This window comes from Antennarius striatus, chromosome 12, assembly GCF_040054535.1.
Source record: "Antennarius striatus isolate MH-2024 chromosome 12, ASM4005453v1, whole genome shotgun sequence".
In the NCBI taxonomy this organism is placed as follows: Eukaryota; Metazoa; Chordata; class Actinopteri; order Lophiiformes; family Antennariidae; genus Antennarius; species Antennarius striatus.
Window position 1 is genome coordinate 2,040,896 of NC_090787.1, and position 27,615 is coordinate 2,068,510.

The 27,615-nt window shown below is 45.8% G+C and overlaps 1 protein-coding gene across 1 annotated transcript; it reads right to left on the reverse strand.

Moving 5' to 3' along the window:
- Positions 1 to 27,478, reverse strand: itgb5 (integrin, beta 5). Its single transcript, XM_068328832.1, has 16 exons — positions 26,997 to 27,478; positions 25,628 to 25,713; positions 25,319 to 25,526; positions 24,960 to 25,209; positions 24,256 to 24,424; positions 22,828 to 22,989; positions 21,695 to 21,790; positions 21,519 to 21,608; positions 19,894 to 20,028; positions 16,307 to 16,481; positions 15,416 to 15,670; positions 4,798 to 5,020; positions 4,205 to 4,305; positions 2,562 to 2,681; positions 2,126 to 2,292; positions 1 to 1,738 (listed from the first exon to the last, which is right to left on the reverse strand). Exons 1-16 carry the CDS (start codon positions 27,073 to 27,075, stop codon positions 1,643 to 1,645), a joined length of 2,412 nt encoding a protein of 803 aa, XP_068184933.1. The 5' UTR covers positions 27,076 to 27,478; the 3' UTR covers positions 1 to 1,642.
- Positions 27,479 to 27,615: the final 137 nt, after the last annotated feature.

A 27,615-nucleotide genomic window follows, 5' to 3' on the forward strand; every position in this document is an offset into this window, starting at 1 on the left:
TTTGATTTAAGCAAATTTATTGTTGATGCTGTGTGTGCAGCGTTACATAAACTTGTACAAATTGAGCTCATCCGCAGAAAAAGTTCACAGGAAGAACATTTCAAGAGCGACTGATGGAATATGTGATTGAGAGAACATTTCATTTGGACACGTATGTACAAACGTACTCATGCAATTTTATTTACATACAATCTTTGTACTCCTCTTCATAAAGATTCCATTCCCTGACGCTTTCACTGCAAAATTTTACGGTTGAACTGTGAAATGTTTACACCTTTACTGAAACAAATTTACATTTCTATTTTGCAAAGTCATCTTTGATTATCAAGTGGTGTAAAGGATTTTTCTGAGGTGACAACAAATCCAAACATAACACCAAAACCACCAATGAACTGATCAAATCAAGGTTGTCAGCAGTATTGAAGTATCAATACTTATGATTTTTGTCATACTTTCAAATTAAAAATCATTGTCTCCAATTTTTAATTTCTCTTTTTGTCATTCTTTTGTGCCACAAGCTCCATTGTTAAAAAAAGAAAAACTACATCACAGTGAGTTTTATAATTAATTCTGTTTTCCTCATTAAATGCTTGTAAATAATACATAAAATTCCCTTTGTTACATCCCAAATATATCCATTATTTTCATTTTAATCTGGCATCTGGTTGCCCTCCCTAGTAATTCTGACTTGATTCGAGTCGGCCAATCACAACCCTTTATGTAAAAAAGGGGTGGGTTTCATATAAACAACTGACTGGATTGAAAGATGTGATCGCTAATGTTGTTAGCTTATAAAGCTAAAACAACATGACATCATCACGAGGCAGAATACATGGGGGTGCAGTGGCGAGAAATGATTTTGATGTTCATGATGGTTTTGATCAACCAGACCAGCCCAGGTTAATAAATACTGATTATTAATAATATTAATCTGCTGCAGTAGGACCCGGTAAGCTTGGTGGCACAAACAGGATGCAGAGTGTTTGTTCTGGTGATTTATGGGATTTGTTCCCACCAGCTTCATCATTTCAGGGTTCAGAGGCTGGAAACTGCAATTCAGTTTAAGACTAGGGAGTGCAACAACAGCACACAATAACACACACGCACACACACACACTCACACACACACACACACACACACGACGCAAAAGAAACACCATTACGACACTTGATTCTTAATATTCTCTGTGCAAAATGAAGATAAGAAGTCTATTGCTTAGTAAATGTTAGTAGTACCAAAACGCCATCGCAGCCACCACGAGGAATATGTGCTTCTGTAAATCTGATGAGTCGTGAATCAGCTGTCCTGCTGGATGCATAGTTTATACTAGAAAAGGCTTTTAGTTTATAAAAATATAGAAGTATAGCGTCCCGCCAGCTCTGTAGAAAGGATGAAAGTGTGCTGCAGACAAACTAATTGCTAACTCTTCTAAACAAAGGAGTCGCCACTTTGCCGCCGACCGCCGCATAGATGTGGGGGGGGGGGACAGGTTCAGGTGACGTCTAAGCGTTGGCTTCAGGCTCCTCTGAATAGGAGGAGGCCAAAGGTTCCTTCACACAGGAACCGTCGAGTTGGCTTCGTCCGCCGTCCTCCAGGGATCTGCTCGTCGGACCGGTCCTGCCGCTCCCCGTGCCGAGGTGATCAGTGGACCCCCCCGTTGTAAGACTTCCCGTACACGCTGAAATCGGTGTCCACAAAATGCGTGGAGACGGGCTGCTTGTAGAGCGGGTTGGAAGCCTGGGGACGTGATAGCCACGCGTTAGCATCATCTTTCCAAACAGATGAAGAAGGTGGTTGGTTCTTAAAATGATCTGATATTTAGGACCCAGTAAGGGCAATAATTTAGGACGCTGGGGCTCTTGGAGCTCTTCCAGGTCGGACTTTTACTTACAACAGGTCAGACTTCCTGTAGCTTTCATGCTCACATGACTCGTAAGATAAAATCAATTTATTCTAATTGGGCTTCTAGCACCTCTGGGCAACACAGTGGGAGTTTCCTCCCTCACTCCCTGTGTGCTGACTCAACCTGCAATTTGTGCCGTTCTCACCGCGTGCGTCCAACAGACTCGCATTTTCTTGCTCCGAGTAACAGATTTAATCTCAGACAGACTCGTCTTTTCTTACCATCTCGTATCGAGCTCTTGAGCGGGCGCTCTGGAAGCGTGCGAACTCCCGCCGGTCGTGGATGGTGATGACCAGCTTCCAGGCGGCGAGCAGCACCACACCCACCAGCAGGATGCTGCCGACCACCGCCAGCAGCACCGTCAGGGCGTCCGGCCCCGTCACACACTCTGAGGGGAGGAGGAGGCAGGTTAAGACTCAGTTAGACGTCAGAAGGTGCTTTCATGGAGGAACAACCAGTGGGAGAACACTGGGTAAATCTGGTTCAGTGCATCATCCAGACGTTTTATTGGTGGAGACCATGTTCATCTAGCGAGCTGCTGTTGTTGTCGTCTGTTCAGACGGGGGGGGGATCTCCCAGAACTGGTTTGTAGATGTTTTTTTACAAGTCACTGCCGTCCGGAGGAATGAATAATCTGTTGTTGTTTGCAGCACTGACCTGGCTCTTTCAGCGCTGCGAGGATGGATTGTCCGCTGGCGTGCTCAGAATACGTGAACTTCATGACACAATCGTTGTCTGTCTTGTAGAGACAGAGAACAGCGCCGGGGTCGTCGGTGTCTGATAGGATAGAAACACAGAAAACACAGAGGTTCACTGAGAAAAATAAATCCCATCCGTCTTGGAACGGCTACAATCGTCCTTGAGGTGATTAAATTATTCTGCTTTATCACAAAAGGAATGAATAAAACAAACACAGTTGGAGACAGGAGGAAGTAAAAGAATGTGAAATCAATAAAACTAAAAGCAAAACCAGCCAAGCAGAAAATATTACATGATTTAAGTTCTCTTCTGTTGGCTTGTTTCTGAATCTGTGGAATCTGTTTCTGCAACGAAACGAATGTTGGATATGTGCAGAATTCCGGTGCTGTGGAAGCCTTTATAAAAGTCGTTATCTTGACCCATCAGGGTTTTGGCTTCAGGAACACCAGGAGAGAAATGTTTACCACAAAGCTGGAATTGGTCTGCTGTGACATCACCGACGGGCTGAGACGCTCATATCCTGAGCGACCTCGCTTGCAGTCTGTCTTCATCGCCCACACAGACTCTGGAGCTCAGGAGGAAAGATGAGGTCACGCTGGTCTGGTCCACCCCTCCTTGTGCCCCCACCCCCCCAATAAAAAAAAAACCCCCAACTAGCCCCTCCTACTCTATTTCATGCACAAAGTATCTGGAATGTACATGTGGAGTCCATTATGACCAGTCAGATGGTTGAATGAGCAGGGAATGCTGTGAAACCAGTCGGATCCGAGCCAGAACTGGGAACGCTCTTATAAATAGTCTCATCGAGATGGAGGAGTAAAGATCACCGCACACCGATGCGAGCTCACTCAGAACCCAGTCTGGACTGTTTGTGCTCTACTCTCTTTTTAAAAAAAAAGAGTAATCTGATCAAGAACATCACGATTACGTCAAAAACAGCGGCGGCGATCTGGGAACAGCTGAAGGAAGTGATGTCATTCCAGACCCTCTGACCTAGTATGGGTTTGAGTTTGGTTGTGGACGTAAGAAAAAAACAGAAATAACTGTAACTAGAACCAATACAGACTGCAACGCCCCTGAATTCAAAATTTTACTCTGACCTACTTGCATAGGTCAAAGATCAGAGCTAGTGCTCTGATCTACTGTTATAGCTTTGATCTATGGTCTTACTCATAGGTCTAGGTGTATCTTATCCGGTTCCTTTCCATCTTATCCGGTCCCGGAGTCTACAAAAGTTGAAATTTGACCTTTATCTATCTGGAACGGTTGAGAAGATGTTTGGTGAGCGAACGAATGGACGGACAGACGAACACACTGACAATCAACACATCACCGCTTTGAAGCGGGATGTGAAGAGAGTCCCTAATGACCAACAGTAGAGGGCAGCAGTGCGCTACTATCGTCTGCATCATCCAAAGAAGAAGAAACACCAGAAAACCAGGAGCCGGCGGGTGGCAATGCATGTTTGTGGGTAAATACTGGCTGGAAAGGTCGAATTTGACTCAAATTAAACCGATGGATGACTGACTGCTGTCTGGTTCACCCTGGTGTGTGTGTGTGTGTGTGTGTGTGTGTGTGTGTGTGTGTGTGTGTGTACTCACTGAGGGTCTCCACAGTGATGATTTTATCCTTGCACAGGCGCTGGCAGGTCTTGTTCTCTGCAAGCGGTCCCGAGTTGAACAGCCGACACTCGATGCATTCTCTGGAGCAGACGAGCGTTACTGATACCAATGTTTTAAAAATGACTTCTTACTGTTGACCTGAACTAACTTGTTGATGGACGTGTAAAAGAAGCTGCTTTTTATCTTTCACACAGTCACAAATGGGGTGCACGCGACAGCAGCACTGACCTCTCTCTAAACTCAAGTCCTGTCAGGGGGGGAGGTCAAAGGTCGTTCATTAGGCTTGCTGCTGCCTTGGGAAACTGTGTGTTTGTGAAGAGGACAGAGCATTTGTTTCGTCCTCTGGAGGAGTTTCCTCTATATGCCTGAACCCTAAAAGCGTCTAATGGACGCCGGTTCAGAGGACGGGGCAACAAGTGGCACGAAAGTTATCTCTGATGACTTCATCAAAGCTCATCGCTGCAGCAGACACATTCTTAAAAATATTCCTCTGATAAAAGCATCAACGGAATAGAATGAACCCGTCAGAAGAACACGCCGATACATCCGACTGGCTGTTGTTGGTGTGTTACCTTTTCGTGCCACAAGCGTCGGGGCAGGTGGGGCATTTTTCGCAGGTGTCTCCGAAGGCTCCGGGCTCGGTGCACAGACAGCGGCCGCACACACAGTTGCCCCGCCCACTGCACATCTTCCCGTCGTCCGACACGCAGGACGCCGTCTCCGTGGAGCAGTTGCAGTTGTCGCCGACGTATCCGGCGTGGCATTTACACTCCCCGCAGTGGCATTCTCCGTGACCTGGGTGAAAGAAGATTTTAGACACGAGATTGAGAGGAGGCCGCCGAGAGTTTAAGTGTAAACCAGACAAGCTTAGGGGGACACTATGCATATGAAGTCATTGTCTCCACGGTAACCAATGCACCAGTGATGCACCAGCGTGACTTCACATGGACACACACACACAGGGTCCACATCCACATGGTCACTTTTACAACACTGAACAACTGGAGCAGCTGGACTTAATCCCGATCCACTAGACCCCCCACCCCCACCCAACCCCCTTCCCACGGTAGCACACTCATTAGCTTGTTAACGTTGATGGAATAAACCCAGCAGAGGGGTAAACGGTGTCCCATCAGGCCATGCTGTTGATATGATTGGTATCGGGCGTCTATGAGACGGTCCTCCCCCTGTTGCCGGATGGTCTGGTTGAAGAGGGGAACCTTGATGGGAGGGGGGCAGCAGCTGTTATCATGGAAGCATTGCTTTAAGGAGTTTACTTCACACTAGCTGCTCCAATAACCTCCACAAAGGCTGCATTCATGGAGGCCTTATCAGCTGGATGAGGAGCGCCCAGGAATGAGGTCTCATCAGGAAGGACTGCTGGGGGGTCAAATCCAAGGACTTATGAAACAGGCAGAAGAATAGCAGGAAAAAACACATCGGAGCTGTGGCGTGACAGACGGGCGGTTGTGCTCCCGAAGTGTCAATGTGTTCTGTCTTAATTAGAACAACAAATTCTTACTTAACAAGCTAAAAAAGTTACTTCGACAACGCTTAAATGGTCTGATTTATTAGATGTTAGAGGAGAAATTTAAGTGTAACTGGCTTCTACTTTATTGGTTTCACAAAAATCATAAAGTTTTGAACCTTTGGGCAAGTCAGCACCACGTCATTATAAGCATCAAGTATCAGGACTTTACTGAGGAAAGAATCCGATCCAACGGGAGGAAATCGCCTCTTCAGGGGTCGACTGCAGGGCAACCAACGGTCGATTCAGCTCGCTTGATTCTGACTTTATTACTGCTATACTTTGACTTAATATTTGCTTCTGTAATCAATCAACTTAGAAGATAATCGTTAGTTTGCCTGACAGTGACAAACATTTCTGCAGCCTGATATCAATATTTAAGGAGGTGGGAGAAGATTCTAAACTTTTTAAAAGACTTTTTTTGTAATGTTTTGCTGAACATTTTGCTGAAAACAATCACATTATGCTTTGGCCTGACCTCAGATATACTGAGCCTGTAATCAACCATCGAGTTTCACTTCTTCCAGTCAACAGGAAACATTCAGTGTATTCATCAACGTAGCGGTCAGGGTTATAAACCCTACTGTCTGGACTTGGAGACATGCAGTCACTTCTATTTTCGTGTTAACAGGCTTTGCCTGCTCTACATTTTTTTTAAGATGGAAAAACTGACAGCGATTAAATCACTCCTGTTGATGCATCACAATATAGATTCAGGGAATGTGTGACTTGATGACATCAGGGAAAGACACGTCTTTTTGTGCAAGTGAATTTAATGAAAGAGCTCGGCTGGTTTGGGCTTTAGGTTCAAAAGGATGGGCTGTCGGATTTGACGTCCGTCTGATAACATGCAGAATCATCTGGAAGGTTTGATGCTTGTAAAGCCTTTTAAAGAGATCCCAACAAGGTGAAACTAAAGATACAAAATCAGTCGAGGACTTTGTGTTGACTCCTCATTGTGGCCAAATACTTTAGACAGGTCTAGACTCTAGTCTAGATAGTCTTGAGACAAACACAAGCTCTCACCTGACCACAGTCCTCATGCCCCCAAACACATGTTAGGGGCATGTGCGCAGGCTTTTTGTCCAGCCATTCCTCTCAGTTGTGTTTAGTCGGGGTATTTTAATTGGCTGCTCAGCAGTGAGATTAAACAGCCTTCATGATAAATACAGCTGTGTTCAGATCCCTCCTCCTTTGCTTTTCCACGCTGTTTTCCAGCCAAGTTGAGGCAAAGTGCCAGAAAAAAAAGATCCAGATTCAAGATTTTACTCCTTCAGTGGGAGGTCACAGATCCAGGGATTACATGTGTGCATGAGAGTGTAACATTTAGACCATGAGAGATTCTCAGCCTCATGATTAAAGCTGCCTGGACTCATTTGTTGGCAGTTAAAATCCTCCAGAGGTTAATTCGCCTTTGAAGAGACGGGTCATTCTGTTCGACCCTGCCCCCCGCTTTCAAAATAAAGGCTAGGCAGTGTTCTAAATGCTGCTACAGGAAAGAACAAAATTAGCTTCTACTTCTGCATGCGTTTTTATTCTGATGGCTGCTTCACATTGTTAAGTTCCTGTCGGAGGAACCTCTTGCGATCCCAAGTTCCCCAAACGGTCCAAAACATCTGGAGAAACGCAGCAGACAGGAGTGTGTCTGGATGAAATGCGATTCCGCTCCGCTGGTGAACTCCCACACAGGCTGGTCTACAGACCGGGTGGAGTTTGATGTCAGCTCTCTCAAACCAAACGCACTTCCGAAACTAAAAAGTGTTTTAAGGGAATGTGAAAACCGGGCTGTCAAAGGAGTCCTGGTCGTCTCTTCATCACTTTTTAGGTTACAACCTCCATTGCTAAGAATGTGAAGACTATGCAAATCAAGTTACGTTGAATTTGAATGTCTCGTTTTGATTCATCTGCTACTAAATTACTTCTGTTACCTTATGATGGAATATAGGATATGGGGATGGTGCAGAGTCTACTGGGAGAACTCCTGAATGCCCACATCTGACGCTGGATTATTAAACCTCAATCTCAAAAACTCAAGGACTCCTAGACAGATCTGAGACCAGCTCCACCTCTTGGTAAACTTGTCTCAACAGTTATTGGTGCAGCAGCCACTAAAAAATGGAGTTTAAGATAAACGATCAATGCTCTATTCTGTCGGACCGGCTGCCTTTAAAAAAGGACAATTATGGGTTCAAGAACTTAGTTCCACTAAATCAAGGCAGATGCATTACAGAGACAAACATTGCATTCCCACATTTTGTGCCTCTTTCAGAACCTTATATTTAAACAGGCATAAGTAAATATTTGGTGATTACATGAGGAGGAAATGAGCTGCCAGCTCATTTTAGAAGGATAGTTGTCGTTGCTCATCATGGAAGTGTGCAGGAGCCCAACCTCTGCTGCCACTTCCTTGAAAACATTCAAATGAACGGTCCCAGAGCAAATTTTATCAGACATCTGAACGTCCTTTGTGCATATCCAAATATTTCCTGTCTGCAGTATCACGGTGCAAAAGAGGCGTCTGACACATCATCCTCTCTCTGTAGGTTGAAAGAGGAGGGAAGGGAGGCTGAGATGGACAGGACACAGATGTGTAATCCATTACATGTCTAAGAAGCAGGTCCGGCTGTCTTAGAGCATTTAGACATTGTGGATCTGTAGCCTTTTAACCGTCAGCTCTTGTATTTAAACCTCCATAAGAGAAAGCAGACATGAAACATACAGCCAGCTTTACATCAAGAAGGATCGTCTTCTACAAAGCCAGAGAGGCCCCCACACTGAACTCACTAACCCCCATTAGGAATGCAGGGACTGATAGGACGTGGTAGAGAGCACAAGGACAGGATTGGAGGGTCATGCTGTTCCCTCTGCTCGCCACTGTTGATGCAGGGAGAGAAAGTCACTTCCTGCCGTGGCTGTAAAGAGCTGCTGTGTCCCAGAAGGTTGAGTCTTGTTTGCATGAGTACGGAAAGAAAACATGGCCTCTACCCTCTCACATCTCCAGTTGCAGTCGCGAGAATCGCCCTCCTTTCAGCCACAGTTGAGTCTTACGAAATCCTCGTAGGATATTTGAAATAGTTGCGGTGCAGCCCGGGTCGCCCCCAAATCAGGAGAAGACCATCTCTAGAGAGAATCGAAAAGGCCTACAGGCAGTTTCATCGAAGTCTGAGCCTACACTAAGCAGATTGTTTTTCAAATACTGCTGAAAAGGTATAGGGTTATTGCTTTTAATGCTGATTACACTCAAAGTTGCAGCAGGAGGTAATCACATCCTCCACCATCTCTGAAACATCTAGATGGAGAGGTTCTCCCTGTGCCCTGGGTCTGCTCCAGGATCTCCTGTTGGCTACGTAGAGAGCACCGCAAACAGGAGGTGAGATCAGATGCTAAAAGCATCTCAACAGACTCCCTCTGGATGGTTTGAGGGCTTCATCTGGTCTGAATAGACTCTCAGACATCACAGACATGTAGAGGTTCAGTTTATTTGCCTTTCTTGAGGCATTCCAGGCATGCACAGACATATTCCATAGTTTGTAGTAGTTGTAGACATGTGTGTACACCCTCTTATGTCAGACAGACCCTGGAGCGTTCATGGAAGTTGAAAGTTTTTGATGTCATAAATAACAAGACAGGCGAGACAGAGGAGGTTCCATGAAACTCTCTCATATACAAAAACAAATTTGAACACACTTGTGGGTCGGAACACGGATCATAAGCTTCGAAGGATATGGGCGTCCACATGCTCCTCATCGTCTTGCATCAAGTGTAGGTGTAAAGAACCGACCCAACACCTTGGCAGTGGTGCCGATTCTGGATGATTCTACAAAGAAGACGTTGCATATCCCAGAATCCATCTAAAGGAAGTACTAAAGGTCCGGCATTGGCTTCTGTGTCTTTACTACCAACTAGATCTCCAGTCTGTATTTGTTGGTTCATCATAGATACATCTCCAATTGGACCAGCTCTTCAAATACGCCTAAATGTATGTCTACAAATGAGGACTTCCAGTGAATGCAAACATACATTGTACGTCTGGTCTTTGTCTGACCAGAAGAAAAGGAATCTGTCGATACCAATGACAGAGAAGTGGATTAATTTCAGAGAAGTAAACCCAGGCTAATCTACAATATCACACAGTAACTCCCTGAACCTGGGAAAGAGCATCCAGTATGAGTTTAAAAAGAGAGCTGTGACAGCAGAGCAACACCACCACAACCACTCAACCTAATTACACAGTAGTCTGTGGATAGGGTTCCTGCTCGGGCGAAGGGTCACGCCAGCAGGAGACAGTCTGTTTTTTATTTGAGTAAATGAAGTAGGGCTTTAAAACTAAACTGGGTAGTTTGCATCCACCTCGTCTACCCAGGAAGTTCCGTGCCAGTTATTAAGACAGGAGCGCAGAGTCGTTTCTGAAACTCCAGCTGTGAGTGATGCCAGCGGTGAGATTTCTGGTTCACAAGCTGGACGACTAGAGGGAGAGCGAGGAGTCGCAGAACACAGAACTGAGAGAAGTAATGGAGGAACTGTGAGCAGTGATGTGAAACCTTGGATGTGGACAAGATGGAGTTCATCCATACCCCCAGAACCACAAAGGAATAGCTGTAGACACGAGGTTGTAATATTTAAGCATCACAAAACACTAAATACTCTGTAGTTTCTATGACAGCAATTCTACCACAGAAACTAAAAACTTTTCTTGTTGTGCTTTGGGGGTCTGTCCGCTTTTGTGCTGTTGGGATTATTGGTGCTCCTCCAATTCAAATCTCGAAAGCCACCACTGGGATCTTTCTCTGCTGAGTTCATCCTGAAATGGTACACTATCGACTAGTGACCTGACAGGTCTGCTACAGCATTTTCAATGAAATCAAGAGTGTTTTCATGAAAAAAAACAACAACAAATTGCCATTTTCGGGTCTTTGTGTTCTCAAAAAGTCTACAGGAACAGGAAATGCCATCCATCTAAATCCCAAACTTGGAGAAAATAGATGACAGTTAATTGACTAGAATGATGTCGGACCGAAGAAGCTAGAAGTCACTGCTTCCATCTGTTGATATTCCTTTAGAGGTACTAGGGGGTGTTAGTCATTAATTCTCCATTTCTAGTCTTCTTGCTTAACTGAGCGAATCACCTCCTGGCCCAAGTGCTGCATACTCATGAGAGTGTTATGGACCATTTCATCTAGCACTCCTCAAACGTCAAAATATTTATTTAAATCCTCACAATGAAGACCGAAAGTTGCAGCGGCGTCAACTGTACCCCTGGGTCATGTTTCCAAAGCCATGAGCTACACTTCGATGTGTTTTCTCTATCCTTCCCAGGTTTGAGCTGACGTCTCTTTCTTGCATTTCTAAAAAAAAACAAAAAAAACTTACAACCAGAACTTTGTGAGTCTTCATCGGGGTAGAAGAGCTAAAAAAAGAAAAAATGCAGACTTTTAAAATGTGCAAGCTGGGACAGGCTCTCCACTATATGCTGAGCTGAGCAGTTTGTCATATGAATAAGCAGCTGATATCTGGTCTTTATGAGACGTTCAAAGACAAACCTCGTCTTTTGGTTAAGTCTGAGTGCCAGTAAAAGAAGATTAATGTCATCTTTAAAATAAGCAGCCTGTGGAGCTTAAGTTAAACAATATGCAATGAGACTGGGAGCAATGACAGGTACCAGCGCCGTGAAGTCCACAATGTCACGTCACCAGTCATTACAAGTCACGACAACAGTCTTTACGTCTACATTGTCCTGGTCTCAGGGTCACAGAAACATTGACCTTATTCACAGAGAGCAGGAGACACCAGGCCTATAAAAAGAATCACAGAGGAGCAGCCTGGAGACACGACGGGTTTCACAACCCTGAGGTAAACAGCTATTAGTTAAGTGGTGGCATTTGCTGCATCAGCATTTCATTTGTTGAGCGCTGCGGACAAAAACCATTATTATCTTTACTTATTTAAAAAAAAACAGCAGCCCAAGCATGACTCTGTTTTCACGACAGATAGCGGGATTTCTGCTTCCGTCTTTTTTACACCTGGGTTGAGTGTTCATCTGTTAAATGTGGAGCGAAACATTCCTCAGGATGAATTCTTACAGAGGTGAGGAATGTCAAACCATCGACGCGGAGGACTCGTGTACAGGTTAAACTGCAGCTGACTTGTAATATCGAATCAGCCGAATCAGCGGCAGCGCTGTACACACGCTGCAAACAGGACATCGCCACGCTGTCACCAGGTGAGGTGATTACAGATGCATCCAGTCATCACCACCCAAGATTAACAATCATTTCAAGGAGCTGTGTTCCTTTTCCCATCAGCACGTCGCTGTGGATGCCTCAGCGTGTTGCCACCGGGGTGTACACAGCTGTGTACAGTCAGCTGTTAGCTCCACGGCTCTACAGCCAATACAGAGGAAGTCTGGGGGTGGGGGGGGCTCTGAAGATGTTGTCCTTCGGTTTGCTCGTATGGGAACTTTCTTATTAGTCTTGGGTCTGGTTTGTTTTTGTGGTTCCAGATTCAAACTGCATGTGAACAACACTGCTGAAAATGCCAACCTGTACAGTAGACGCTTTCATTTCCTGAGATTTCGGATTAAACCTCAACCTTGTTATTACAGATAATAACCTCCTCTGTTGATAATTTTGGCGAATACACACAGAAACAAAGACCTAAAAAATGACCAAATCTCCAATGTAGAGCAATGCTGGTTTACTTGTGTGCACCCAGTCAGAGAAACAGGGTGTGGCCTCGAGTCTGTCTATCACCAGAGAAACCCCAGGTCTTTGTCTGCAGCGGTCAAGTTCAGTCAAGTCTCAAAAGAGCAGACAGGAATCATCCGGCGCTTGTTTCACCTCGGGGGCTGAGGACGAAGCGTCAGGAGCGGATTTAGTATATTCAAGATGTCCAGTAGCAGTTCCTGAGTTGAAATCCAAAGCTAGGACATGAAAATCCGTACAAAATAGAATGTTGACATCCTGGATACCCAGAATAAATTAAGTTCAGGTATTTGGGCGTCCTGGGGGGTGGCCTGCCAATTGTTAATGGAGGCCTGACTCACTAAATGCTGCATGTTCGTGTGATAACACGTAAAAACACCAACGCGAACCCAACCTTTCTACTCCATCCCATTTGTCCCATCGACTTTTACGTGTAAAAGCTTTTACATGTTCAGAGAAATGGATGTGCTGGAGGGCACCAACTTTATTTATGGGGAGTAAAAGACATTTTTTTTCTAAGTCTGGAAGTCAAAATGATGCTATTTCTGGCGAACCTGCTGGATTCCTGTCCAGATGATTCAGAGCCAGCTGTGGAGACGGTCGCAGAGATTTAGGTCGGGGGGGTGAGGAAGTTAAAAAAAACTTGTTAAAAATAGACGGCGGAGGAGAGCCTGAGGAACAAGGAACGGACTAACGAAGGATAGAACACACCTGATGAAGATACACCAGATCATTTATTAACTAACACTCAAAGCAAACGCAGCTTAATAATAACAGTTAGAAGCCTTTCATTAGCACTGAGCACACATTCAAGCTATTGTAATAATCAGGTTCTTTGCCACGACAAACAAGATGGCACACCTCATCACGATACCTTTCATACCCTCCTCATCCAGGTGTTTAGGACTCCTCCTACACCAGAAACACCGTTAAACTCATTTAAAATGAAGCACATTGAAGAAGCAAGTCTGGTCTTCTCCTTCTCCAAAGTTTTAACTTCATTTAAAGAGCAGTCGAGTCGATGCATTTATTTTTATACACGCTTGATTTAAGCGACTGGAACAGTCTGCCTGCCCACCCACCCTCGCTCTGCTAAATCTATCAGTGGACTTGTTGCACAAGCATGGCAGAGAAAGTCCAGCCAAAATATTCAATGCTAAGATGCTAGTCCTAAGAATAGCCACGTTCAGGCTCATCGTGATAATGTCAGCTACCGGTGTAACCACACAGCAGCTCCGGTCCGTCAAACTAAAGCTCCAGGCGTGACGGTGGTGCTTCAGATCCGGACCGATAGCTTCATCTCACAGACCTGAGGGCAAACAACTTCAAAATAATCCGAGGACGCCAGGATAGAAAGTCACAGAGGATTTTTCCCCAACCACAAGACTCCAAATGGGCAGCGTGTGACCAACCCAGGTGAAGCGCTGCACTAGTTACAACATATGCGTGCTAGGAGGCCCAAAAAGCAGACGCTATTAGCATCTCCTTGGGTGTTTTAGAGACATCGGGGCACAGGAGAGTTTTTACGGCTCTTCTCAGATGGTAAAGGACGGACAGACGGAGAGGAGGGGGCGTATCGTTTGGTGTCATTAGGAGCTCATTATGGCTCCAGGCTGAGGGGTGAGGATCAGCAGAAGGTAGTGGACTGTTAACATTTAATGATGGATGATCGGCACACACATCCTTTCTGGTGCGGGACGGCGGGGCTGAACACTCAGCTCTAGACTTCTATTGGATGTGGATAAATAGAGGCGGGCTTCGAGCCAACGCCGGCCCCGCTGTCACAAAGCCCTCTCTGTGGTTTCACAGGAACAGCCATTGGTTTGGGGATGAGCCTGTCTCCCCCAGCAAAAGCGGGAGTTTTCGCACCAGAAAGCAGAGCGCCGGACCCGATGTTCTGGGAACAGAATAGCCTGTTTGGTCTGGCAGAGGAGATCCAGCGAGCCAAACCTGCCTCCTCACACCAAGTGTAAGAGTGGAGCAGCGATGGAGCGCCAACAGGAGTCTAGTTTGGCATCGGTAGACGAAGGGCTCATCGCCAGAGAGCATTCATCAGTCAGGATTGAGAAACGGAGATAATTCAAAGCTACAGTCCGTCCACACTGGTGAGACTGGGAAAAACAGACGGAGCTACATTTTAGTTTCACGTGGAAAAATGTTGCAATAAGAAAAGAGCGATGATTGTTACCGAGAAAACACCAGAGTTATACATTCAGATCAAATGCAATAATAAAGGATGACGTCACCATGACGATGTCACCTTACTAATCTGCCTCATGATGTAATGAACAAGTCCCATCAAAATCCACTGGCACCTTTTTCCATTTTGTTTGTGGAAAAACAAGCAAAAAAAACCAACAACATAGAAAATATGTCTCTAGATCCAAAACCAACACATTAAAAAAAAAAAAACAATTAGAGTGAAATATATACAGTAAACCAAACTCAATTCAATTTTTAGAAGGTCTAATAAATCGTGTGTGTGTGTGTGTGTGTGTGTGTGTGTGTGTGTGTGTGTGTGTGTGTGTGTGTGTGTGATAAACTCCACTTGTTTTCTCAGTTTCAATCCACTTCACAACCATTGGAGTAAAAGCACCAAAGACCCTCCTCTAAAGTTCCGCGCTGCTGTTTCCGTCCCTCCTCCAGACAGTCCAGCCTGAATCTGAAATTCAAGCTGAACTCTGACCTCCCCGCTACCGCACCTGCTCCCCTGGAGGCGGAGTCTTGCAGGTGTTCCTTTCATCTGGAGAAAACAAAAGCTAACCCAACAGAGGGCCAAACCACCCCCAGAGACACCCTCAGAGCAGGTAGGGACACGATTCTCCCCACCATATCTAAAGGGCTCCTGACGTTTGATGTCAGACCCCGCTACAAGCAGCATCGCCATGGAAACGGTTTCTCTCATCAACATCACACCGACAGACTGTGGATGTGTCGGCGTCCAATCCAGCGGATTCTTACCGGAGCAGAGGATGCCTTTGTGTCGGGGGCAGGAGAAGTCGTCGCACTCGCAGAAGCTGCCGTAAATCTTTCCGAACTCGGACTCGTAGCAGAGGCACTGGTTGCAGCTGCATTCTCCTCGGCCGCTACACAACTGCTTGCCGTCGGCCTCCCGGCAGGCGCTGAAGTACATGCTGCCGGCGTCGCCCTCCTGGCACTCGCACCGAGCGCCGAGGTAGCCTGGCTCGCAGTAACAAGTCCCGCAGTTATAGGTCCCTGCAAGGCAAAAAACACCGTTTATGACGAGTATATATTAGGTTTATTCAACTCTGTCAGGGACCCACTCCATCGATTACGTGTAGAGTTCCAAATGAGGAGCATACTTGGGTTTCACATCGCTCTGCAGCTCAAATTTAAAAATATAGGAGTGTTATTTTCGCTTACTGTGACCATCATTATCTCCACAGCGGCTACCCCAAGTCAGAGCCTCTCCATTATGGAACCAAACAAGTCAATTAATGGGTTAAATGGGAGGTTTCCTTGGTAACCAAAGCTGTAATAGCAGGTCTGATGCCACAGATTGATGTCCCGAACTTCCTCAAGAGTTTCAAACTACAGGACGCACGTTAGCAGCGCTGTAAGTCCCGTGTGATTAACAGGGCTTGTGGTTCTTTGGGGGGGGGGGGTTGAAATACTTTTACACATGCAGACTTTTCTACTGATTCTTATATTTTTACGTCCCCTGCTTTCAACTCTGGAGGTTTACAAAGTTAGCAGGAAACTTTGCCAGTTTTTAACTACTTTGGTGTCAACAGAGAACCATTATTCCCCCCTGCACTGCCCATTTGACTCCTAGAATTTCTTTAGACACATATTTTAAGAAAAAAAAGGACATCATGGAAGTCGGAGCACCTATGGAGCTGCAGATGCTGCTGTTGGTTTGCGCCGTCCGGCTGCAGCCGCAGTCACACTGGTAATTCACATCCACCTCCAAGCGATCTTTGAACCCCACCGGCTTGATGGTGAAGCTCTGGTCGGCCCCGCGGGGAGGGCAGCCTCTGGCCTCCACACTCACGTTAAATGAAACCTAAGAAGAAGACAAAATAGTTTTAGCTACAATAGCATCTCTTGTTCACAGCTAAATTCTTTTTCTTCCTCCAGCATGAACTACTCTTTTATTTGCTGGTTTTACAGACGTGTGAATGCAACTGGCATGGAGACACCCGACAACAACGACTGGTCGGAACGATAAAAACGCCAGGTTAGGCTGGAAAAATCAGAAACAAAGGTGAGTAGGAGCGGAAGCAAATACTTATAATCAAAATATTAATTTGCTGAAATAAAAACTAAACACTTGATTTAATGTCACTTTTTGTCGTTATTTTTTTAACCAACAGTAAAAAACAAGTAAAAAGTGACTTTGAGCAACTACATGAATCCCTCCTCATCGTCCCAGTTCGAAATGCCGTTCGTTTCAGGAAGAACATTTCAACCATTTTCTAAACACATATATGACCGAGCAGTCTGACCACGTAACATTTTAACTCCATGATGGGGGGCCGGGGACTAAAGTGGAGTGTTTGTGTGTGCCTCAGTCCAGCACACAGTAATCTGATTGAGGCCGAGGCTGAGCCACATTCTGTCGGGCTTCCCCTCCAATTTCAGCACAGGAAGCTTAATAAGTTAACTGTGACACAATTAAATTTACTGTAAATGTGAGTCGCGAGGAAGGCGAGTCACCAAATCATGGGGATCATTGTGGAGAAATATGGGTGTGTGTGTGGGGGGGGCGGAAGCCTGGTAATACCACTCATTACGCAGCAGTAGTAGTAGGGTTAGGTGCTTAGGCTAGGAGTGATTCTTTTAAAAATGGGTTATGCAACAATTCTAGTTTATTTAAAATAGTCAAGTGAGGAGGAATCTGCAGCAGCAGCTCAATACCTTCAGAAACAGCAGGGGGTGGGGGGGTGATGTCACTGCTGTTCAAACAGAGTATGTATGAGGTGATGGCGACGTGTCCATGTGGAACCAGCGCTGAACCAAAGGTTAAAAATAAACTGGGAGAATGTGTTGGGATGATCGAATTCTCACGACTATCGGAAATTCAGTAAAATGTAAGAAACCCGACGGAGGTGAGGCAAAGGGAGACAAAACCCGACTCAAATGTTTCTCATGTATGGACAAAAACCCCCCAAACCAACAGCGTTCACATGCATGAATCCATTCAGTGGTCCTGCTCTTCTGTCGTGTCCGACTGAAAAGGAGGCTACCCGACTACACACACACTCCAGCGAGTGTGTCTGCCCCCCGCCAGCTCCCTCCTTTCACGCCTCACAGTTTCACAGGCCTACTTTTGTTTCAGGTCATTAAGATTCTGCTTGGGGTGGGGTGGGGGGGTCGCCCACACAGTGACTGACACCCGGGCTTGGCACCCACGACAGGCCGAGCTGCGACCCTTCATTTCCTCTCAGCGCTCAGGATAAAAAGACCCCGACAGCCTTCTTTCTCTCGCTGGCGGTGTTCTCCACCGTCCCCAAACCGGGAACATAAAGCAAGGGGTTCTGGGAAGGAATTCCAACGTGCCGGAGCTCACTGTGCCACGGCACGTATGAAGCGGCTCCTTGTTAACATTTTAATGGATGTGGGATTCATTACGCATCTTAATTGAGACTTGTGTGGAATATAAAGTGACCACCGGGGACGGGTCCATGCAACATTAAAAACAACCAAGATGTGAGTCATCCTGTGTTGGATCAGAGCCGACACAAAGGATTCTGGATGTCCTGGATCTGCACAAATCTACGCTAAGAAGAAAGACGTTTTTTCATAGCACCTGTGCCGACTAACTCAGCTCTGCTTTATGTTTTTAGTCCAGACTAACAGGATCCTGGAGGAGGAGGATTAGACAATCAACCAACGTTCAGTCAGGAGCTTTTGAATAACCGGCATCAGGCTGCAACGCAAAGCAGCGTGGGTAACAGGAGCACAGACGCTGAGCCAGCAAACAGGTTTTAACAGAGGACGAAAAGGATGACGAGTCAGCTAAATATTCCCAGCTCTGACAGCACGACATGTTTACAGCAGAGGCCGCATCCCATGTCTGCAGGCTGCGTGAAAAAGCACAATAATTAAAGGCAACAGTCGGAGTCATGGTTTGATTCCGCCCAGAACCAGCCCTGAACTGGACTAATTGTTTACGCTGCTTCAGCGTCGAATGAGAAAAAGGATGCAGAAACGGTTTTTATTCCCCGTCCACAAATGCCTCACGGTGCCGAAGCAGAAGCCTGATGGGAAGTGAAGCGGTCGCAGCACAGGTTAAACCGTAGCTAGCTCGCGTTATGGGTCTCTATTGTCGACGACAACACAATCACACTCCTGAATGCTGAGGTCAAAGGTCCTGCAGGTCAAAGGTCCGGTTTGATCTCCACTACACGCTCATCAGATACCGAAGCATCAACACGAGGTTTTGGCAGGTCGGGGTGATGTCAGCCTTCGCTGCAGGGCTGTTGTTGCTCTGGCAGCAGCCCGAATAGATGTGGAAAGATTAAACACGACCGTATCCGCCGCTGATTGAATGCAGCTGGAAGACAAAAAGGGTCCAAACTATTCTCTAAGGAATGACAGGTCTCTGCCAAGAGAGCAGTGAGACGATAACTGAGGTCATTGTTTCAGACGTAAAGCAAAGGAATGGTCAACTCAGGTAGAAGAAAATGTATTCATCAGGAAATTACTGATGTTTAACAGGAATTCACTTTAAACTGAATCAAAGGTTGCACGGCGTCACAACAGGCTTTAGCAATTTTTTTTTTTTTTTGCCGTGATCCACAATTTCATTTTGAGTAGAGAAAAAGGATAAGGAGTAGACAGGGAACTAAAAATCAAATGTACAGCTTCCAGCTTTTTGAGGCACAACTCGTCCAGAAAGGCTTTCAACATCCACGCAATTTACAGCACATTTCTCCTCCCTGTCTCCTAGCAACAGCTGATGAATCTGCAACTGTATGATCGCCAGGCACCGCGATTGGCCACAGCAGCGTGACGTCAGGTTCCTTTCTCCAACAGTTGAATCTGTTTCATGTGTGTGTGTGTGTGGGGGGGGGTGAGTTTTTCCCTGCGACTCGAGTCGTTCCAGGCTAAGTACGCCGAAACCAACAGAACGACTGGAGCTCGCGTCACGATGACCGGTTTGGTCTGGATGAGCCCACGTGTTAATTTGTCCTAATAAGACTACATGCAAATAAACGCCAGCTCTTCTAAAACAACTGTAGAACTCAAAACCACACCAGTGCATCCAACTGGAAAAATATAGTCATGGAAAATGGGATTTGTTCAAAAAAAAAAAAAAGCCATCAAACAATGACAAACACAGTAAATCATCTCCTTTAAACCACCAATCATGACCCAGAGAAAGAGAAAAGGTGCAGAATACAGGAGCTACGACACCTTCCCATCAGATGCATGAAACATTTAGGATGTAGGAGGTGCAGACAAGGACTCACCGTATCTCCTATCTTCAAGTCGGCGCACTTCCTGAGGCCCGGCAGTGGCTTTCCGTCCTGACAGGTAGCGGTGAAGGAAAGGCTGATGTCGTCTGGGTGGTCCCACACCGACAGCTCCACCTTGGACCGGATGTTCTGAGGGAAGAAGAGACGAGGACGTTAGTGAAAACATCAAAACCCATCCTTTCGGAGCTGGATCTCTGGTCGGGTACCAGTAAAGAGAGAAACATCTGGAGAGCCACGCTTCATTCGGATGCATTTATAGCCAGTCGAAACCGCAAGCGCTGTGCATGAACGCAGCTTGTATGAAACAGTTGCATTTCCAGCTGCGTGTCGGTGCAACACAGCCTGCATCCGTGTCGACCACGCAACTGATGTGTGCAGGAGTAAATCAGGTGGTCGAACACGGCCTCATTCGCTCTCTCTGGCCCTTTACACAATTGTTAACTAATCCATGACCTCAGAGTGGTGAACGTTAATAAATCTGTGAGTCCAGTCCCTTCATTCCAGGTCCCGCCCACACAGAGTGTGTCACGTCTGTGTTGGACACGAGTCCCTGCCCCAGAACAAACTGCCACGAGCCAAAGGCAGGGCAACATCTGCACACCCACACAGGAAAGTATTCAGGGAAAGGCTGACGGCATGGAGTCCTCGTCTCTGGATCCAAACGCACAGAAACAAATCGTTTAATGAACCCCATCGCTCAGCAGTTAATGGATATCTGGTGAATTCATCAGATTACGCTTTATTTTTTTGGCTTGGCTGTATCATCATCTTATCATCGGTTTAGTCTTGGAGGTGTGTGCAGATTAAATGTTCCGGTGTCATTAGAGAATGGAGGAAAGTTTGGAAAATAACAGCTTGTGAAGCTGAAATATTTTGTCCTGGCGTTTATTTCCCAACTGGTAAAGTCGTGTCATAAATTGGAAGGTGAAAAAACCTACAACACCCAGAATGCATTGGGGTTCAACAGAAAAAGTACTCCAGTTGAAATGTTAAGAGCACAATCATGTTTCCTAGCGTTTCACAACAATTGAAATCACCAAAAAATAAATAAATAAATAATTTGGTGGATTTGTACGAATTATGTTTATCCATTAAATCACAGACGTGATGAAATCTGTTTCCCATCCTCCACTCTCACCAAACAGGAAAGGGGGTGCCTCCTTGCTCTTTAAAGATTGAGGCTAAAATGTGTTTCTGGATGCAGCAGAAAAAGGGCCTGTGGTTCTTTTGGTTGGAACTCAAAATTCAAATCACTATAGTGAAACTGCCAAACAACAATTTACTCCATATAAATCTATAAAACATCTTCAATATATTGTGACATGTTTACTTGGTTATTTTTCTGTCTATCCACACTGACTGATAACTTCCACCCCTTTGAGAAGCTGACTTTTGAAAAAATAGACAAAGTCTGCTGCATTCAGCCACGTCAGCACCACAACAACTCCACCTAAAATGAGAAATGTAACTTGGGTGCAACCACACGGTCAGCTGTCAGCTCAGGAGCTCTCCCAGTGGACGCGTTCAAGCCTCCCTCATCCTCCCCCACTTCTAATGAATTCACTCATCCTCACTCGACACCAAACAGCCCGACAGCCGAGCAGACCAGCTGTACTCACGTTGTAGGCGGCGACGATCAGCTGGATGACGTTCTTAGAGTCCTGGTCCAGGATTTCTACTGTCGTTCCAGGTATGAGTGCAGTAAAGTTCTTCGTTTCGGGAGAAAGACGAGACACAATAAGTTCCTTACGTATAAAGAATGGACAACGAAGAGCATAAAATGCTTTATAAGTACCTTATAAATGACATACAGCCGTTTTGTCACCGCAAATATGAGGAAGATGTTATTTTCTGCCAGTTTCTCCCCCAGGAGAGCCAGAGACGGATAGTCCTGTAGAAAGACATGGCATTATGGGTAATTTATATGGAGTTCTTACAGTGGAAGTCAGTACATAAAATACCTCCACCAGGTTCCTCTAGTTCCATCAAAACTCATCCATTACATTAAACCTGCACCATTTTTGATTTAATTGGCTATCCTGGCTTGCTTCATGTAAAAGGGTGTAAACCTGTTTCCAATGTAAATCAGGACCACGATCCAGATCTGGATCCAATCCAAACTCAGCCGAGGACCATCACAAGATGTCCACGGCTGGGTATCTTTATTTGGGCTGGTCTGTTATCGTTTTCATTAAACTAATAAAATGCCTAAAATAAAACCAAATCTTATAAACTTGAAGAAAGTGAAAAAAAAGAGTGAGCGATCCATAAATTTTATAAAAGTTTTCTTGGCCCGAAGGAGGATGAGACTGTTTTTTCTTTTTTAATCTTGTAGAGAAACCGACAAAGGCAAAGAAATGAACAGCTGCAGAAATCATATTAAATAGGAGTGACACAGCTACACACATGACAGTGATATATTTGCCATAATTTGTTTTATCTTCGCTGGGCTATCGCATGAGATAGACTTTGAGAATCTCAAACCCCCCCCCCAAAAAAACCAAACCCAAACCCAGCGGCACCTGATTAGCATTAAACTCCAGTGTCGGCTGGAGGAGCCCGGCAGAAAAGTTGGGTTAGATTTTTTTCAACAGGAACATTTGTAAAACCCCTCAGCCCCTATTGGATGTTTTATTAGCAGCCTCCAGGTGTTTCGGACCTTCCCCGTCCAATCACAGGCCGCCGGCTGCTCAGAATGTGGTAATTAAGCTAGAATTCAAAAAAATGCTGAATTTTATTTCAGTTAGATTCCCTCATTGTTTTTATTGGACATGCAAGGTGACTTCCAGCCAATCCAGGCTTGGATAGGAGCTGAATGGCTGCGCATGAAGCTTTATTTTCCGTGTGTTGATTTGTGCTGGAACACATTTTAGGTCAAAGCGGAGACACTTTACGTGTGAACCAAGTATGAAGAGCAGCTCTTCTTACCATCTTGGTGGAGGTGCTGTACTCATTGTTGTCATTGAGGTGACATCGCCCGTCGTGGGGCTGGACCAGCCCCCCCAGCCTCCCGTCTAGAGCCAGGTGAGGCACGTCATCTGTGGCGAACACCAGCAGGTGGTAGGCCTCCTTCCTCCAGCCGATCTCCTCCTGTTCGCAGGGAACGGCAGATCAGCACACGAACAACCTTTCAGTGTCTTGGTATGTGGGTTCTACAGGAAGCTCATCACCAAGACAAACTTGAGTATAACCAGTGTTCTCCCAAAGGCCCAGTCCTGCTTGTTATCAACCGGAAACAGCAGGCGATGACAGCGTTTGACGGAACGCTGACCGTTGCACGATACTAGAGAAACACCCAGTTTCAACCAGTCAATGGAAGGATTTTCTAGCTCTTTTGTTCATTATTTGGCCTGTGCAGCGCACAATCGAGCTGTGTTTGCTCCATTCAGAGGCCTCTTTGAAGAGCAGCGACAGCAGAAATCATGTTACGTAACAGGGATAATTTACCTACTCTTGTGGGACATACAGCAAACAAGGAGGCGTAATGCTGGACTAACAAGGACATGGCGCGTTATAGTGTCACGATTCAACGCGCTGCTATGTGTAATAAGTTCTCTGTAATTATGTTAGCGGCGCATTTCCTTCCTGTCTTAGCTGGCGCTGAGGCTAATCGCCGAACATAAATCTCAACACTGCCCCCTAGCTGTGAAGTGTTTCAACACAACACAAACTTAACCTACTGCCTCGGTCTTTTGCGTGTAAATTAAAAACCACTAAAGAACCAATTCAGCTTCAAAAAAGGATCTTCAAGTACATCAAAACTGTATTAAACACCTCAACTGTCAGGGAGGTTGTTTTCCACATCTGTGGGTCAGTGGACAGATCTCAGAGACACCACGTTGAAAGATGGCGTTAATCGATTTGACGCATTGTTGGATAATGTTATCTGTTCCATGGGTAACAACAGCGAGCTAAATGGGCAGCGGGTAACAGTGTGTGGCGAGCTAGCTAACTGATGATCGACTCACGGAGCAATATCACTGACAACCACTAGGGGGAAACAATGAGTTCTGCCAAAGCTGCACAACATATATACTCTGTGTGTGTGTGTGTGTGTGTGTGTGTGTGTGTGTGTGTGTGTGTGTGTGTGTGTGTGTGTGTGTGTGTGTTGAAACAGTGTTGAAAACAGAAGCCTGTGACCTGGCGCATCCTCCTGCCTAACCAGCTGCACCAGACTCCCACTTCCTGTCTGTGCCCCCTGGTGCTTTTAATTAACAAGCAAATAGACCCATGCCGTCCCAACACGCGGCCACACTTAGCTTCATTCAAAGAGAGCATTCAAATGGCTCTAATGAAGCCCCCCTCTTCCCCCTCCATAACAGTGGGTGGATGCTGGGGAAGAGGTAAAGCAGTCACCTTACAAACAGCAGCCTGTAGGATGGCGTCGAACCCGCCCTCCGGTGCGTCCCGATTGCGTGATACCATCTGTTTCTGCACCTCTTCGTTGAACCGGTCCACCTTGTCCGTCAGTGACAGGATGTGGCGGAACCCGAAGGTGGGGACGCAGTTGGGGAACAGTTTGTATCTGCACAGGATGACAGAAAGGTTCAGATGCATCAGGACAACGTTCACAGAAGTAGAAGGTTTGGTTTGTGTGTTCTCATTCACTGACAAAAAAACAAACAAAAAAACCTGCAGAATTTGACAATTTTTGCACAAATTTGTAAATTAAATGATTACGTCAGGGGCCACTGAGGCCCATTCTGCTTTAACAATGTACAATCAGACATTCTAAAAACTGCAGCTGGTCTGACTGTGCATTTTTTTCCCTCCTTGTTTAAACAAGGCGGGTTGCCTCGGGGTCAAAATGTTGTTATCGACACCGTTAAATATTTCCCTTCTGTGCTTCAGTTAGTGTGACACACACACACACACACACACCCAACCAAACTCATAACCTAGATGGGAAGTGATGCGCGATGGCAGCCTCTGAGGGAGGGTAGAGCGGTCCCACCCCCCGGGGCAAACGGGAGAACGCCGCAGCTTTTAAAACCCTCCACCTATTCTAGTCCTATTCTGTACATCAAGCACACAAACAGGATTAATCAACCGCTACCCACCCGTTACATGGGTTCTCCTGATACTTGGGAGCCGTATAAGAGAAGGGGGAGATGTTTTTGTCTACGAAAGAACCGAAGCCCAGCCTGAAGTTGCTGGTGAGCTTTCCCATCTCATCAGCCAACTTGGTACCCAGGTTTCGGATGGTTTCCAGATCGTCTTTCATGGAAAGAGACAGGTCCATCAGGTAGTACAGATCGACTGGGTAGTCCTCCACCTGCCGCACCTGCAGGCCAAACCATGTCTGCTCTCCTGGATGAGAAAGAATCCGTCATTTGGTTTGTGTAAGAGTTGTAGGAGGAAGTGCTGCCTTTTAAATGTACCTGCTCTAAAGGGTCATCGCGATCCTAAGACTGCTTACCTGGGCGCAGGCTGAGGGAGATCTTCTGAGGCATGATCTGGATGACGTCGTCCTGGGCTAAGCTGGACCCTTTAGAACTTAGATGTTTGTTCTTCAGCACAGAAATGCTGCTGGTGTAGTACTCAACAAACTGCATGCCGCAACCTCTCTTCTGCAGGTTCTGAATTAAATCGCACCGTGACGTCAGAGTCCTTCCCCTTCCGAAATCCTGGAGGAGAGAAAGTCACAAACCTTAGAAAAAAAAAACCAGCTGAAATGAACTGATTCATAGTCTAAAGACTCAGAAAACAATGAGCAGGTAGGTTTTACCTCTTGTGCACACCAGGCGCAGCTGGGGTGGATCAATAAGCATTCTTCACAGGATGTAGCGCTGCCACTCATGCACATGTTCAGACCTGAGAAAGCAAACATCCCAGACGACGGCAGTTACAGGGTGAAACAGATAATAAAGTGTCTATGGGACTGGAAATCAGCCAACAGAAAAACGGGAAAAGTTGTGCACAAATGGGCTGCACTGGCAAGAATCGTATAATAAAACACCAGCAACAATACATAGGAGAGGATTCAAGGCATCAACAATAGAATGTATTGAACCTCTTTAGAAAACATTCACAGTATGAAACACACACTGATTGCAGTAGTGTTGAAGTGAATTTGTTGTGCATTCAGTTCTATCAGTTTAACATCCAACTAAATACGGCGTTGGCAGAGGAAGTGTCGTAAATACAAACTAAAGATTGTTGGTGCATGAGGGTGGAGGGCTTTGTTCACATTTCACCTGACTCCATTTATTCCAAGTTAAATATTTTACACATTTCCATAAGTGTCACTGCTGTCTAGCACATTAGTTTGTTAAGGTATGTTTGGTATTTATAATCATTTATAAAAATGTAACTACATATTAAATGCGATGTGATCTATTTAAAACCTAATTTCACATTTAAAGTTTAAAAAAAAGGACCAATATAACATGAATCATCCATTGATATAACAGTTATAACAATTTAATCAGTGATTTATTGGCCAACCATAAAGGTCACGTGACGACAACATGTGTTGTTTCCTGTTATCGACTGTTTCCTTCAAAATAAGAGTCTGACTTTTACAACCACAGTCCTCAAACCGTTGCATATAAATTGAAAAATAAAGATTTTGCATTAATTTCAACGGCTTGCAAACTTAAGTTATTAGTAAAATTAGTTTGATTTCAGACATTTTATCCATGTAAATCACAGCATAGTATTTTATTTAGTTATATCATTAAAATTATAGCCACCTGTGCCGTTTACGGGTTGTTTTTTTAAAAAAAAGATGATATACTAAAACAGCATGTATTAACTTTTAATACACTGAAAATGGAGTCAAATTAAACATTGTTAATATTACAAATTCTTTATCAAATTCTCTACACACGCCCTGCATGAACGACAGAGATGCTTCAGAACTTTGAGCATCATTTGATCTGAGAGGTTTAATGTTCCTCCGATGTGCAGCTCAGGACAGGACAGACCATAATAACCAAACTGCCCCGTGGGTTTTATGCTCGTTTACACTCACATCTACCTCCAGCGTGTATGAGAACTCTCCAGTGTTGGTTGTGTGGATCACCGGGTGGTGGTGCACACCCTAGCGGACAACAACGATCGCATGACGGGTCGTAAACCCTGCTTCCTCCTACCTCTGGCGCCCTGGAGAACGGCTTCCAGCAGCCAGCAGCACAGAGCCGTTCGCCACATCCACGTCCCCGGACTCCACATGGTGCCGCCTCACGCTTCGCTAATACCGGCTGTGGATCTCTGCTCGATGACGCCGATCTTGTTCACTTGTCGGACCGACCTCTCATTGGCTGTAATCCCGTTACCGCTCAGCTCATACTGAGGGATCCGCGTAAAGCAGGCCGTCGTCCGGCCGCGTCGGCGGACGGCCCCACGCAGCGACGTGGATCTGCTGGTTGAACCGCGGTTCGTCTCCGTCGGGACGTCTCTACTGCCTTCCACGTCTCGACAGCTTCGCCCATCGCTGACGGCGACTCCACGGCTCCTCCATCGGTCTGTCGCTCCCACGGAATCCCAGTCGAGTCAAAGGTGAACCGGGAGCGGAGGCAGCAGCGGCCGGTCCGGGAACAAGACACGCTGGCTGCTCCCGCAGTGATTTCAGCTCCGACTTGTGTTGATCTGAGGTTGGTGTCCCAGATGAAGCCCCGCCCATTCACCCCAGTAGGCGTCACCGCGGGAGACAAGTCCCGCCCCTCAGAGGATGACGACACCTAGTGGTGGCAGCAGGGAACTGATCCGAGC